Below are 14,556 nucleotides of genomic sequence, written 5' to 3' on the forward strand. Positions count from 1 at the left end.
AAGAAAGAGCCTGATGTGTCCAGTGTTCCTGCAGCCTATAGCTTTCATGGATGCCCATATAGACTCTTCCAGGCACAGTTCAGATAATGAGTATGGGAAGCATTATGGAACATATTGATCCTACTGCCCATCCCATAACACAAATCATTTCTACAGTCAGACACATTCACACACTTGGCTCACCTTCCACTCTGATTACCATTCTATTCAGCCTAAGATGAGGTGCGAGTGACTGCCCTTGACATCAAGGCAGCATTTGACTGAGTATGGCATCAAGGAGCCCTAGCTAAACTGGTGTCAGTGGGAATTGGGGGGGTGGGGGGAGGCACTCTCCACTGTTTGGAGTCATACCTGGCATAAAGGGAGATAGTTGTGATGGTTGGAAGTCAATCATCTCAGCTCCAGGACATCACTGCAAGAGTTCCTCAGGGTAGTGTCCTCGGCCTAACCATCTTCAGCTGCTTCATTAATGATCTTTCTTCCATCATAAGGTCAGAAGTGGGGATGATTGTGGATGGCTGCCCAATGTTCAGCACCATTAACAACTCCTCAGATAATGAAATCGGCCATGCCCCAATGCAGCAAGACCTGGACAATATCCAGACTTGGGCTGACAAATGGCAAGTTACATTTGTGCCACACAAGTGCCAGGCAATGACCATCTCCTACAAGAGAGGATCTAACCACCGCCCATTGACATTCAATGGCATTACCATTGTTGAATACCCCAATATCAATATCCTGGGGGTTACCATTGATCAGAAACTGAACTGGACTAGCCACATTAATTCTGTGGCTATCAGGGCAGGTCAAAGGTTAGGAATCCTCCTGACCCCCCAAAGCCTGTCAACCATCTACAAGGCACAAGTCAGGAGTGTAATGGAATACTCTCCACTTGCCTGGATGAGTGCAGCTCCAACAACACTCAAGAAGCTCGATACCTTCTAGGACAAAGCAGTCTGCTTGATTGTTCCCCCTTCCACAAACATTCAAACCCTCCATCACCGACGAACAGTGGCAGCCTTGTGTACTATCTGCAAGATACACTGAAGTAACTCACCAAAGTTCCTTAGACAGCCGTTCCAAACCCAAGACCACTACCATCTAGAAGGTCAAGAGCAGCAGATACTTGGGAACCCCACCACCTGGAGGGTCCCCTCCAAGTCACTCACCACACTGACTTGGAAATATATCTCCGTTCCTTCACTGTCGCCAGGGCAACATCCTGGAACTCCCTCCCGAACAGCACAGTGGGTGTACCTACACCTCAAGGACTGCAGCGGTTCAAGAAGGCAACTCACCACCTCCTTCTGAAGGGCAACTAGGGATGGGCAAAAATTGCTGGCCTAACCAGTGACGCCCACATCTCATAAATGAATAAAAACTAAATTTTTTAAAAGATGGGTTATACAACAATCAATAATATTATCCTAGCACCATTACTGAGACTAGCATTACATTTCAGGTTTGTTTTATTGATTAAGTGAATTTAAAAGCTGCTATGAAGGGATCTGAAGCCATGTCCCCACGGCAACAACAACCTGGACCTCTGGATTACTCGTCCAGTAATAGTACCACTATGACACCGTTTCCCCAATCAAACTAGTTGTCATTACTGGAGTCCCTTCTGAGGTGCGCATTGGCGGAGAGTAGACATGGTAGCGCTACCTCAGAGTGCCTAACCTCCCCTGTGGATTCTCAGTTTCCTCCTGCAGCATCTCCTGCATCAATCGAAGAATCTGAGGAAATTGAAAGTCATAAATCAGAAGTGACATAGTCAGTTAAATAGTCAATATTGTGCAAATATTCACATTTCAGTTATTGGAGAGAGTGCATCAATCAAATGATTGTTATGGGGTGGGAACCAGAGTGTTAGCTTAGAAGATGTAATAACTGAAGGGGAAATAGAGAACAAAAATAAGAGAATTATATCACCCTCAGGCGGAGCAAAAAAGGTGACAAGTGTGAGAAGGGAAGTGATCAATGCAAGACTGAGGGTGTTGTACTTAAATGCACGCAATATACGGAACAAGATAAATGAGCTTGTTGTGCACATTGAAATTGGCCGGTACGATGTTGTGGGCATCACAGAGCCGTGGTTGCAAGGGGATCATGGCTGGGATCTAAATATACAAGGATATGTGTCCTATCGAAACGACAGGCAGATGGGCAAAGGGGGCGGGTTTGCATTGATAGCAAGGAATGAAGTTAAATCGATAGCAAGGAGCGACATAAGATCAGAAGGCATAGAATCTCTGTGGGTAGGGATGAGGAATCGCAAAGGTAAAAAGACCCTGATGGGAGTCATGTACAGTCACCTCAGCAGTAGTCAGGATGTGGGGCAGAAAATAAATCAGGAGACAGAAAAGGTGTGTAAAAAAGGCAATATTACAATCATGGACTGGGAAAATCAGGTTGGTAATGGATCCCAAGAAAGGGAATTTGTGGAATGTTTAAGAGATGTTTTTTTGGAGCGGCTTGTGACAGAGCCTATTCGGGTACAGGCAATTCTGGATTTGATGATGTATAATGAGGCAGACTTGATTAGGGAACTTAAGGTGAAGGAACCTCCTTCTGCACTGTAAATTCTATGAACCCTTAGGGAACAGTGACCACATTTTGGTAGAATTTACCTTGCAGTTTGAGAGGGAGAAGCTGCAATCAGATGTAACAGTATTACAATTATCATAGATATCATAGAATTTACAGTGCAGAAGGAGGCCATTCGGCCCATCGAGTCGGCACTGGCTCTTGGAAAGAGCACCCTACCCAAGGTCAACACCTCCACCCTATCCCCATAACCCAGTAACCCCACCCAACACTAAGGGCAATTTTGGACACTAAGGGCAATTTATCACGGCCCGTCCACCTAACCTGCACATCTTTGGACTGTGGGAGGTAACCGGAGCACCCGGAGGAAACCCACGTACACACGGGGAGGATGTGCAGACTCCGCACAGACAGTGACCCAAGCAGGAATCGAACCTGGGACCCTGGAACATGAGACAACACCCTTTGTTATAGGCTGGTATGTGTACTCCGCATCAAAGCTAATTAGAGGAAACTGCTGACTGTAAGCAACTTATTTCTTAAATCAGCTGTAGAATTGCCACATCAATGAATCTACAGCAAAAGAGGTTTCACAGATAGGAGCTGGAGTGAAGATCCACAAGATGGAGATCACCAAAATTAAATCTGCAAGGGTACAACCACATCATTGATGTGCTCACGGCGGGGGTGGGGGGGGGCACATACCTCAGTTCATTGGTGGGGCACAGACCCCAGCTCATTGGTGGGGGGGGCCACAGAACACCACTCATCGGGGGGGGGGGGGTGGGGGGCAGGGGGTAGCAGATAACCCAGGTCATGGCGAGGGAGCACATCCCCAGCTCATCAGGGGGAGGGAGGCATAGACCCAGTCATAGGGGGGTCATCGAGGCATAGATCCCAGTTCATGGGTGAGGAATCTGGGCATAGACCCCAGCTCATGGGGGGTTGGCATCAGGCACAGGCCTCAGTCATGGAGGAGGCAGGCATCGGGGCATAGACACCAGCTCATGGGGGCGGCATCGGATCATAGACCCCAGTCGTTGGTGGGCATAGACCCCAATCATGCAGGTGGCATCAGGGCATAGACCCCAGCTCATGGGGGGGGGGGGGCAACAAGGCATATACCCCAACTCATGGGGGGGCACAGACCCCAAACATGAGGAGGCATAGACCCCAGCTCTCAGGGGTGGCATTGGGGCACAGACCCCAGCTCATGGAGAGGGGGCATAGACCCCAGACATGGGGTGCAGAACCCAGCTCACGGGGGTGGCATTGGGGCATAGACCCCAGCTCATGGGGGGCATAGACCCCAATCATAGGGAGCGGGGTGTAGACTCCAGCTCAAAAACGCCTTCAGATGGTGTGCGTAAAAGGAAAGTGTTATTGAAATGGTTTAAGGGAAGGTAGCTTTACTGGTGTTTATCTCGGTGTTATGGAGATGTGCAGAGGAGGAGAGACATGGCAGGAAGAGGAAAAGGAGGAGACCCTCGACTGGAAGGGCGAGGCTTCCTGGAGGTGAACGGTCGGCTGCGGTGCCAGAAATCTATAGCCATTAACACCGCTGGACACACCTCGCTTTTAAAAAAATATATATATTAAAAAACGTAATCATTGCTGTGGGTTTCGCTTTCTATTGGACCGATCGCGCGGCGTTCCCCGCCCGCCCGCCGGATTGACAGGCTGCACCATCGCGGGGCTGTGACTGACGAGTGGACCATGAGGCCGGACGGTGCCGCTGCCCTCAATCGCCTGCTCCTCGTCCTCACTTTCGGTAAGTCGGTGCAACCGGGGATCTCTGCCTCCTCGGGCCCTGGGCTCGAGTGAGCAAAGCTGCGGTCTGGGCAGCTGAGGCTGGCGGTTAAGCCGGTCTCTCACTCCCGCCCGCCCGGGCCTCCCCTCCCCTGCCCAGCCACATCCAGTTCTGCTCGTGTGTTTGCTTCAGTTAGCCAGTCGGGAATTTGTTAAAGCTCTTTGATGGGCCACAATTCCATTTCTCCCACTCTGCCCTGACTCTGTTCCGGCTTCATTAGCTTCTCGCCTGACTTTTGAAAAAACACCCTCTTTGTTGGAGAACATAACCCCTTTTCCTGCCCATGCTTCAGTAACTTGTTAGTTACAGTTTTGTAGATAAGAACTGCAGAAAAGAAAATTGCCAGTTTTTAAATGATTTTAACATCTTCACTTTACCTAGTCCTTTGATTTCTGTGGCACAGCTCTCTGCCAAAATTACTATTTTAAACAATTCTTTGCTTATCCGAAGACAAAGATGATATAAATGAAAGGACAGTTTTTTTTAATAGATAAATGTTCCTAAATATTAAATTGCAGTATCAGTGTTGATGAAAAGAAATTAAACTGGATATTTCCTGATAAATTTGTATATATAATCATGTCCACATGTTTTGGGTGTGTCCAAGATTGAGGGGGTTCTGGCAGGGGTTTTCGGATGTTATGTCTGAGTTTCTGGGGTGAGGGTGGCCTCGTGTCCGGAGGTGGCGATATTCAGTGGGTCGGAAGACCCGTGAGTACAGAAGGGGACAGAGGCCAATGTGTTGGCCTTTACCTCCCTGATAGCCGATGGATATTGTTATGCTGGAGGGATTTGGAGCCGCTCCGCGGAGGCAGAGAGGTGGGTGAGCGACCTGGCAGAATTCCTGCGGTTAGAGAAGATCAAGTTTGCTCTGCAGGTGTCGGTAGAAGGGTTCACTCAGAGGTGGAAACCGTTCATCGATTTCTTCAAGGAGGATTGAGGGGTCAATGAGTGGGGTGGGGTGGGGTGGGGTGGGGGGGGGGGGGGGGGAGGATTTTTGTGGGGGGTAAGGAAGGTTTAAAAAGGGGGAAGACTGGATGGGGTTGGGGATCGGTGTCAGAAGGCTGGAGTGTTGGTATTATTGGTTGGATTGATGTGATGGTCTTTTGATGATCGGGTGGCATGGTTACCACTGTTGCTTTGCAGCACCAGGAACCCGTGTTCAATTCCTGGCTTGGGTCACTGTCTGTGCGGAGCCTGCACGTTTTCCCCATGTGTGCGTGGGTTTCCTCTGGGCGCTCTGGTTTCCTCCACAAGTCCTGAAAGACGTACTTGTTAGGTGAATTGGACATTCTGAATGCTCCCTCAGTGTACCCAAATAGGCGCTGGAGTGTGGCGACTTTCACAGTAACTTCATTGCAGTGTTAATGTAAGCCTACTTGTGACACTAATAAGGATTATTATTATCTTTGGTTCTTTTGATATTTTGTTTATTTATATTTTGTTGAAAAGCCTTGAATAACATTTTTTTTAAAAAATTATTGAATAGATGACTTAATTGAGGTGTACTAAATTATTTTTTAAAATTTAGAGTGCCCAATTATTTTCTGTGAAGAGAGAAACAGTTAATAATGTTTCGAGTCCATATGGCGACTCTTCAGAAGAAAAAGAGTCATATGGACTCAAAATATTAACTCCAATTTCTCTGTACCGATGCTGCCAGACCTGCCGAGTAGGGAAAAAGTGTCTTGGGTTTGTGTGAATAGCAGTCATTTAATTTGGTCCAAAATAAAAATAAAATTCTGGAAGTATTCAGTAGGTCAGGCAGGTCATTTTATTCAGTATGTAATGTTAAAAGAACAAAATGCATGGATACTGCAGGAGTTGCATCTTTGGAACCACGTTTGGGCTACCTAATACAATAAGCGACACAAATGAATCACAGTGGAGAAAAATCTTAGCATTTGAATGAAATGCACTTACTGTCACAAGTAGGCTTCAATGAAGTTCCTGTGAAAAGCCCCTATTCGGCACCTGTTCGGGGAGGCTGGTATGGGAATTGAACCGTGCTGGTGGCCTGCCTTGATCTGCTTTCAAAGCCAGCGATTTAGCCCAGTAGCTAAACCAGCCCCTGCATTTAAAATACTTCCAGTTTGGAGAGGAGAACAGCCACAAAGTGGTGGCCTTAAGGCAGTCCAAATAATCCAGTTTTAAACAAAATAGTACTTGGATGGATTTAAAGTTTAATAATCTTTGTTCAGTATAACAATTGGCCTGAACACTGAAAAGACGCCGGGGGGGGGGGGGGGGGGGACAATTGTCCAGAGGGGATCTGAGGCCTTGGGTTAATGTATCATCCGGGATAGTTAATCAGTGTCTGATTAGATTGTGTTTTTTCCATTCATTCTTGGGAGTGTGGGCATCCACACCTTGCCCAACAGAAGGTGCAGGTAAGACTCCTTCATGCAGTGCTGCAGCACACATGATATAAGTACACCAGCATCTTGGTCCTGTGACAATGAAGGGACATCAATAGGACTTGCAGGGGAAGTTGTGGGTGGTGGTGATCCATCTGACGGCTGCCTTTGTACTTCTAGGTTTTCAGTTGTAGGTTTGGAAATGAAGTTGAAGGAGTCTTTGCAGGTTGCAGTGCAGCTTGTACATGGTAGTGTGTCAGTGGTGGAGGGAATGAATGGGGTAAAAATCCAGTGGAGTGCTGAATGATGTTGCGTTTGAGTGCTGCTGGAGCTGTTCTCATCCAGACAAGTGGAGAATAAACCATCACACTCCTGACTTGTGCCTTGTAGAAAGATAGGATTTGGGGAGTCAGGAGGTGAGTTACATAATGCAGAGTTCCCAGCCTCTGACCTGCTCTTGTAGCCAAAGTGTTTATATGACTAGAGTTTCTAGTCAGTGATAACCTGCAGGATTTGATGGTTGAGGATTCAGCGATGGTAATGTGTTCAATGTTAAGGGGAGATAGTTAAATTCTCTCTTGTTGGAGATGATTGTGGCCTGACACTTATGTGGCATGAATATTACTTGCTACAAACTTGCTGTTTGTTCACAATCTGCAGTATGCAGGTTGGATATCTTCATTATCTGAGTTCTGAATAGCACTGAACTCTGTGCAATCATTGGTGAACATCCCCACTTCTGATTGGCACCCCATCCACAACTTAAGCATTCACTCCCTCCTTCACTGACACACAGTGACAGATTATATACCACCTACAAAATGCACTGCAGCAACTTGCCAAGGCTCCTTCAACAGAACCTCCCAAACACACAGCCTCAGCCACCCAGAACAATATGGGTAGCTCATGCAAGCATATATGGCCACCAGCAAATTCTCCTCTAAGCCACGCACCATCCTGTTTTAGAACTATATCGCCATTTCTTCACTGTCGCAGGGCCAAAATCCTAGAACTCCCTTCCTAACAGCACTATGGGTCATCCCTAACATCCAGAATGGAGAATTTTAGAATACTTGAGTCTGATAGTGACAAAGCCATATCCGAATATTTTAGAGAGACACCAAAATATTGCACAAGTAAAAGTGAATGGCTGTTAGGATGGAGACAATATGGTATCTAAAGGTAACCTTTGAGATGAAACAAGATGTCAATATTGTGAATACTTGTTTATTTGAATAATCTGTAGGTGTGGCTTCCAGCAATACCAGGTCCTAGTTACAAGAACACTTTTTTTTTTATACCAGCTTAGATTACAGTTGGTCTCTGCCATTTGTTTTAGAGGTGCTTTGGTTTTGGTTGATGTACACATGGCCAAGATCAGCATTAGCTCTGATTCTCTGTTTCTACTTCCCCCTCCACCCACCATTCAGATGTATCGTTGCTATTCTCAATGCATGTGCGTTGTTACTGAGTCCTCAGGGGAGTTTTTGGGAAATTTCATACCACAACATTGTTATCACTAATGTGAAGGCTCCAGCCCTGTTACTCATGCATTAATTAATTTGGTGGCATGTAAAAAAGGGTGCTTTTTGAGTAAAAGGTTTTTTTTCCACTGCTTTGAGGGTTGGGACAAGCAAACATCTTTCAATGTACATCTGAGCATATTGTATGCAGAGGAGGCAAAATGCAAACTGTTACATGTGTTTTGGGGGCACTTGAACCACTTATGCATTTGAGACCCGAAGCAAATCTCCAGTTCTCTGGGTTTTACATAGTACAGAGGATATGACAAACACCCTTCTAAAACACAAGAAACAGGAGCCTCTCGAGCCTGCTCTGCCATTCAATACGATCATGGCTGATCTTGAACTTCAATTCCACATTCTCACCTGCGCCCCACATCCTTTGAGGCCACAAACCTGCCTATCCCAGCATTAAATATATTCAACAGTGGAGCACTCACAACCCTCTGGGGTAGTGAATTCCAAAGATTCGCAACCCTTTAAGTGAAGAAGTTTTCCCTTTGCTATGATTCGCCCCTTATTTTGAGAATGTGCCCCCACTTTTTAGATTCCCCAACCAGAGGAAGCAATCTTTGTGTTGACCTTATCATGCCCCTTCAGAATCTTGTACGTTTAATACGATTACTTCTCATTCTTCAAAACTCCAGAGAATAGATACCCAATTTACTCAGCCTCTCCTCAGGACAAGCCCTTCATCTCAAGGACAAACTTTGTGAACTTTTGCTGTACTTCCCGGTCCGATGCAAGCATATCCTTCCTTTAAATATGGAGACTGAAACTGCACAGTATTCTCACCAATTGTATCTTTATCTCTGTATCTCAATCCCCTCTGTCTCTGTAATGTACTGGACCTCTGATGAGTAAATGGTATAATTTGTTGGTTAGTGCTGATATGTAGGCCCTCATTTGTGGGAAAGTAATTGCATTTTAAAACTAAAATGATTTGAAGATTTATAACATCCTGTTGTCTTCTGTTATAATTGAGGCAAATTGAACTCCCAACAATTTGCCATCAATATCTGGAATATTTCTATAATAATCTTATTGCCTTTTGATTTTCTTATTTGTTACAAAACTTGATAAATTTGTGCTTCAAAAGTAAATGTTTTCGGCATGTCCCTCTCCCTAACGGGTTTTTGATTTACATGTCTGTGGGTTAGTAAGTGATTAAGCCACCTGTATCGCTGTCATTTTTTCTATTTCCTGTTAACCTAAAATCATCTTCACGGTGCCATCTGTGAGATTTGATTTTGAGTATTTAGATCAGAGGTCATGGGGAATAAATATCATTTTCAATTATTTTTTTTAATGTTGAATGCAGCTGGAATAAAGATTTCTTCAGATGTTGCAAAACAGCCATCTGAGAGTCATAATAATCTTTAATGTCATAAGTAGACTTACATTAACACTGCAATAATGTTACTGTGAAAAGCTCCTAGTCGCCACATTCCAACACCTGTTTTGGGTACGCAGAGGGAGAATTCAGAATGTCCAAATTACCTAACGGTACGTCTTTCAGGACTTGTGGAAGGAAACCAGAGAGCCCGGAGGAAACCCACGCAGTCACAGGGAGAAAATGCAGACTCAGCACAGACAGTGACCCAAGCCGGGAATGAACCTGGGACCATGGTGCTGTGAACCAACATTGCTAACCACTGTGCCACCGTGCCCAGTGAAGTAAAAACACTCTGGTTTGGAGATGATATTTTTTGTGCTTGTCATCAGAACACAATTGTTGTTTTGAGTCACTGATATTTTTTTCTTCCGTGATAGTTCCCTTTGTTTCAGATGCTCCAGTTCTTCATTCTAACTAACTCGAATATTGATCATAATAACCAAGCCTACCTGTTCCACAAATAGTGGGAGCCTCATGTAAAAAAAGATGCAAGTTTATATAGCGGCTTTCACAACCTCAGGAACTCTTCACAGTAATTAGGGCACCGAGTGTCCAAAAATAAGGTTAGGTGGGGTGATTGGGTTACGGGGATGCCTTGGAGGTGTGAGCTTCGGTGGGGTACTCTTTCCAAGGGTCAGGGCAGACTCAATGGACCGAATATGCTCCTTCTGCACTGTAAATTCTATGAAATAAAATTTGACACAAGCTTCCAGGACACATTAGGATAGGTGACCAAATTCTTGGCTCAGGAGCTTGGTTTTAAGGAACAACAGGAAGGAGAGAGGTGAAGGTGAGTTTATGGACAATGCAAAATCAAAGGTAAAGATCCTCATTAAAATCTCCCCACATTGACCAAGTTTCTGATCATCCCTCCGTTTATCTCCACCTTTGTGTCAAACTTTGTTTCCCTTGTGTCTCTGAAATACCTTGAGGGGACAATATAAATGGAAGTCTTCATAATAGTGATAGCCCCATCTGCCTTATAGGTCATGTCTGAGGAATATACAGAGATAAAGCAGCAATTTTAGACCAGGGGAACCTGGGATACCCATTCTCTTTCTAAATGCATGCTTACTATTCATGGTAGATATGAAAATTTAAATCCAACTCTTAAATTCAATATTTCTTGTGGTGTGTCAGTTTAGCCCAATTCCAGTCGGTGCTCAAGTTTGAACAACTGCGGTATTTTGGGTCTGCCTGGGTCTTGGAACTAATTAATGAGCTGGCACTTGTTAAATGTGACCATTGCATGGTGACATGAGCATTTTCTCTCTTATCAATGTGCATAATCTGTGAATGTCTTTGCAGGCATCGATTAATAACTTCAAATTTGTTGCTGTTTTATATAATAGCTTCCATGTGCCAACTAATATGGTCAAGCTTATGTTTCCAGAAAGTTGTTTTATTGTTTAAAAAAAACAAATATTTCACATTTTTTTCTTCCTCCAGTTTTTACGCGCAACTCAACCGCAACAGAAATTATCTCTGGATTATTGCACAATACTGTTTCTCTAACTTTCTCAAAACCCAATGCTACTATTGAAATTGTGTGCAAGCGCGAAGGCAACAAGGTATTTGAATGGGAAGAAGGGAAAAATACGACATATTTTGAACCATTTTCAGAAAAATTTGAGCTCCAAATCAAAAACAATATAGTTTATATACCGAGATTGGAGAAGAATTATACTGGCTATTACGTACTGGAGTTCACACAGTCTGATGGCCATATTTCAAAAATAAGTATCGGCCTAATAGTGCTTGGTGAGTAATCTGTTTTATGATGGTTTATCTCTTGCTGCATCTCATAAATGTACAAGCACCCCGCTCAGATCTCAAGGAAAGACTTGCTACTCCTCCAAATATAAGATGCTCAGACATCTGAGTGTGTGACCATCACTGCTACACCTGAAAATAACTGATGCAAGCCCCTAAATTTTGTATGCTATATAAATATCTCCTTATTCCTTCAATTCAATTAAATGAGCCATTTAAAATTTCTCGCACTAATGTGAACTGTCCAATCAGTCACCATAGCTCCCAGGATTCTTCTAGTGACAGGGAAATTGTTGGCCTTTCATTACTTGATGCCTCCAAACCGAGGGAATAGTCTTTCCATGTTTACACTATCAAAATCTTTCATGACACTGAACGCCTCTGTGAAATTCAGTCTGATCCTTCCCTGCCCCAGTAAAAGAATTCCAGTAGCTCTAGTCTCTCCTTCATAATAGTTTTAGAGTACCCAATTATTTTTTTCCAATTAAGGGGCAATTTAGCATGGCCAATCCGCCTAACCTGCTCATCTTTTGGGTTGTGGGAGTGAGACCCACACAAACAGGGGGAGAATGTGCAAACTCCACACGGACAGTGACCCGGGTCCTCCATGCTAACCATTGCGCCACCATGCCGTTGTTCCTTCATAATATTTACCCATCTATGGCTCTATCTCGATGAATTCAAATTGTATAATTTTTATAATGTTATTGACATAGGGCACCCAAACTGAACATGCTATTCTAACTGTGATCTAACCGTTGCCTTGTACCAATTTATTGTTCTTTTCTCTTGTGTTTTATGCTCCTTGCTCCTGAGAACTATCAGGTCACTAGGAAACCCCGTTAGCCAGCTGGCGGGACAGAGAATCCCGCCCATTATATTTATGACTCATTCAAAAAAGCCTCCGTGAAACTTTGCTCCAATGGAAATAGCCATAGGGCTCGATTTTCAAAACTGGGTCAGGAGCCCAACACCAGGATAAATTCCATCTCCTGACCCTATGCCTCAACTGTTGAACTCTGGTGATGCTATTTTCAAATGCAAATTGTCTAATTGGATAGGGGTAAGCACAGCACCCAATTGTGGTGCCAAGAACCACCAGGAGGCAGGAGCTGCCTGCCTGGCATCACCAGCAAAGGCAGATAGTAGCTATGATGGGAGTGTAGCAGCTTTACTGATTAGAGCAGGAAACTAATTAGATGGCTAGAAGATCAAACTTTGCGGAAAACAGCCATGGAGGACAAGGTTAGGAGCAGATCCTCTGTCCGCATTAGTTGGCCCCATACGTTTTGAATAAATACGCAGGAACTTACTTGGGACAAGCAGTGAAAACCTTGTCCAAAGATGCATTTAAAATGTAGTGCTGAATGGACTGGGCCCATAACAAACTCCTAAAGGAACTTGGGGGCTATTAATTCACAGTGACCATGTTTTCCTCTCTCTCCCCTCCAGCTCTTTGAAAATTGCAAACTGTCCCAGAGGCATGAGGATTGCAAATTTGAATAACTGCCCAGGCTAGACCCAGATTCATGGCCCTTCAAAAATCCAGTCCCCAGTCACTCAAATCTATTACGTAATATTAACATTCTCTCTCCAGGACCTTTTCAGTATATATGCCAATTCTGAGCTTTCTCCTTCCAAAACATTTTCTCCCATACTCCTCCACCTGTCTGTCATCTTGCTGTTGTCTGTTTTTGGTGAACTCAGCCCAACGCATCACACAAACTTGCCACCCTCCCATTGATTCTGTATACACCTCTCGCTGATTCAGGAAGGCAGACCGCATTGTCAGAGACCCCTCACACCCAGGCTTTGCCCTCTCCCAGACCCTTCCATCAGGCAGAAGGTACAGAAGTCTGAAGACTCACACATCCAGACATAGGAACAGCTTCTTCCCCACAGCTACTAGACTTCTCAATGACTCTCCCTCGGACTGATCTGTTCCCTGTAAGAACACTATTCACGACGCCCTATGCTGCTCTTACTCATATATTTGCTTTGTTTGGCCCTTGTTCCGCACTGTAAACACTCACTATTTAGAACATAGAACGTTACAGCGCAGTACAGGCCCTTCGGCCCTCGATGTTGCGCCGACCTGTGAAACCACTCTAAAGCCCATCTACACTATTCCCTTATCGTCCATATGTCTATCCAATGACCATTTGAATACCCTTAGTGTTGGCGAGTCCACTACTGTTGCAGGCAGGGCAACTGTACATCTGTACGCTCTGACATCTGTCTTATATCTATCACCCCTCAATTTAAAGCTATGTCCCCTCGTGCTAGTCATCACCATCCGAGGAAAAAGGCTCTCACTGTCCACCCTATCCAATCCTCTGATCATCTTGTATGCCTCAATTAAGTCCCCTCTTAACCTTCTCTCTAATGAAAACAGCCTCAAGTCCCTCAGCCTTTCCTCATAAGATCTTCCCTCCATACCAGGCAACATTCTGGTAATCTCCTCTGCACCCTTTCCAATGCTTCCACATCCTTCCTATAATGCGGCGACCAGAATTGCAGGCAATACTCCAAATGCGGGCGCACCAGAGTTTTGTACAGCTGCAACATGACCTCATGGCTCCGAAACACAATCCCTCTACCAATAAAAGCTAACACACCGTACGCCTTCTTAACAACCCTCTCAACCTGGGTGGCAACTTTCAGGGATCTATGTACATGGACACCGAGATCTCTCTGCTCATCCACAATGCCAAGAATCTTACCATTAGCCCAGTACTCTGTCTTCCTGTTATTCCTTCCAAAATGAATCACCTCACACTTTTCTGCATTAAACTCCATTTGCTACCTCTCAGCCCAGCGCTGCAGCTTATCTATGTCCCTCTGTAACTTGCAACATCCTTCCGCACTGTCCACCACTCCACCGACTTTAGTGTCATCTGCAAACTTACTCACCCATCCTTCTACGCCCTCCTCCAGGTCATTTATAAAAATGACAAACAGCAGTGGCCCCAAAACAGATCCTTGTGGTGCACCACTAGTAACTGGACTCCAGTCTGAACACTTCCCATCAACTACCACCCTTTGTCTTCTTCCAGCTAGCCAATTTCTGATCCAAACTGCTAAATCTCCCTGAATCCCATGCTTCCGTATTTTCTGCAGTAGCCTACCGTGGGGAACCTTATCAAA

At 44.8% G+C, this 14,556-nt stretch overlaps 1 protein-coding gene across 1 annotated transcript in view; it reads left to right on the forward strand.

Annotated features, from left to right (window-relative positions):
- Positions 1–4,026: 4,026 nt before the first annotated feature.
- Positions 4,027–14,556, forward strand: part of LOC140427924 (uncharacterized) — a 56,267-nt gene continuing 45,737 nt past the window's right edge. The window contains exons 1-2 of the mRNA XM_072513788.1: positions 4,027–4,321; positions 11,086–11,397. Of these exons, the coding sequence (XP_072369889.1) occupies positions 4,267–4,321; positions 11,086–11,397 (367 nt within the window). The 5' untranslated portion in view covers positions 4,027–4,266. The remainder of the gene's footprint in view (positions 4,322–11,085; positions 11,398–14,556) is intronic.

The sequence above is a fragment of the Scyliorhinus torazame genome, chromosome 8, assembly GCF_047496885.1.
Source record: "Scyliorhinus torazame isolate Kashiwa2021f chromosome 8, sScyTor2.1, whole genome shotgun sequence".
Taxonomy (NCBI): domain Eukaryota; kingdom Metazoa; phylum Chordata; class Chondrichthyes; order Carcharhiniformes; family Scyliorhinidae; genus Scyliorhinus; species Scyliorhinus torazame.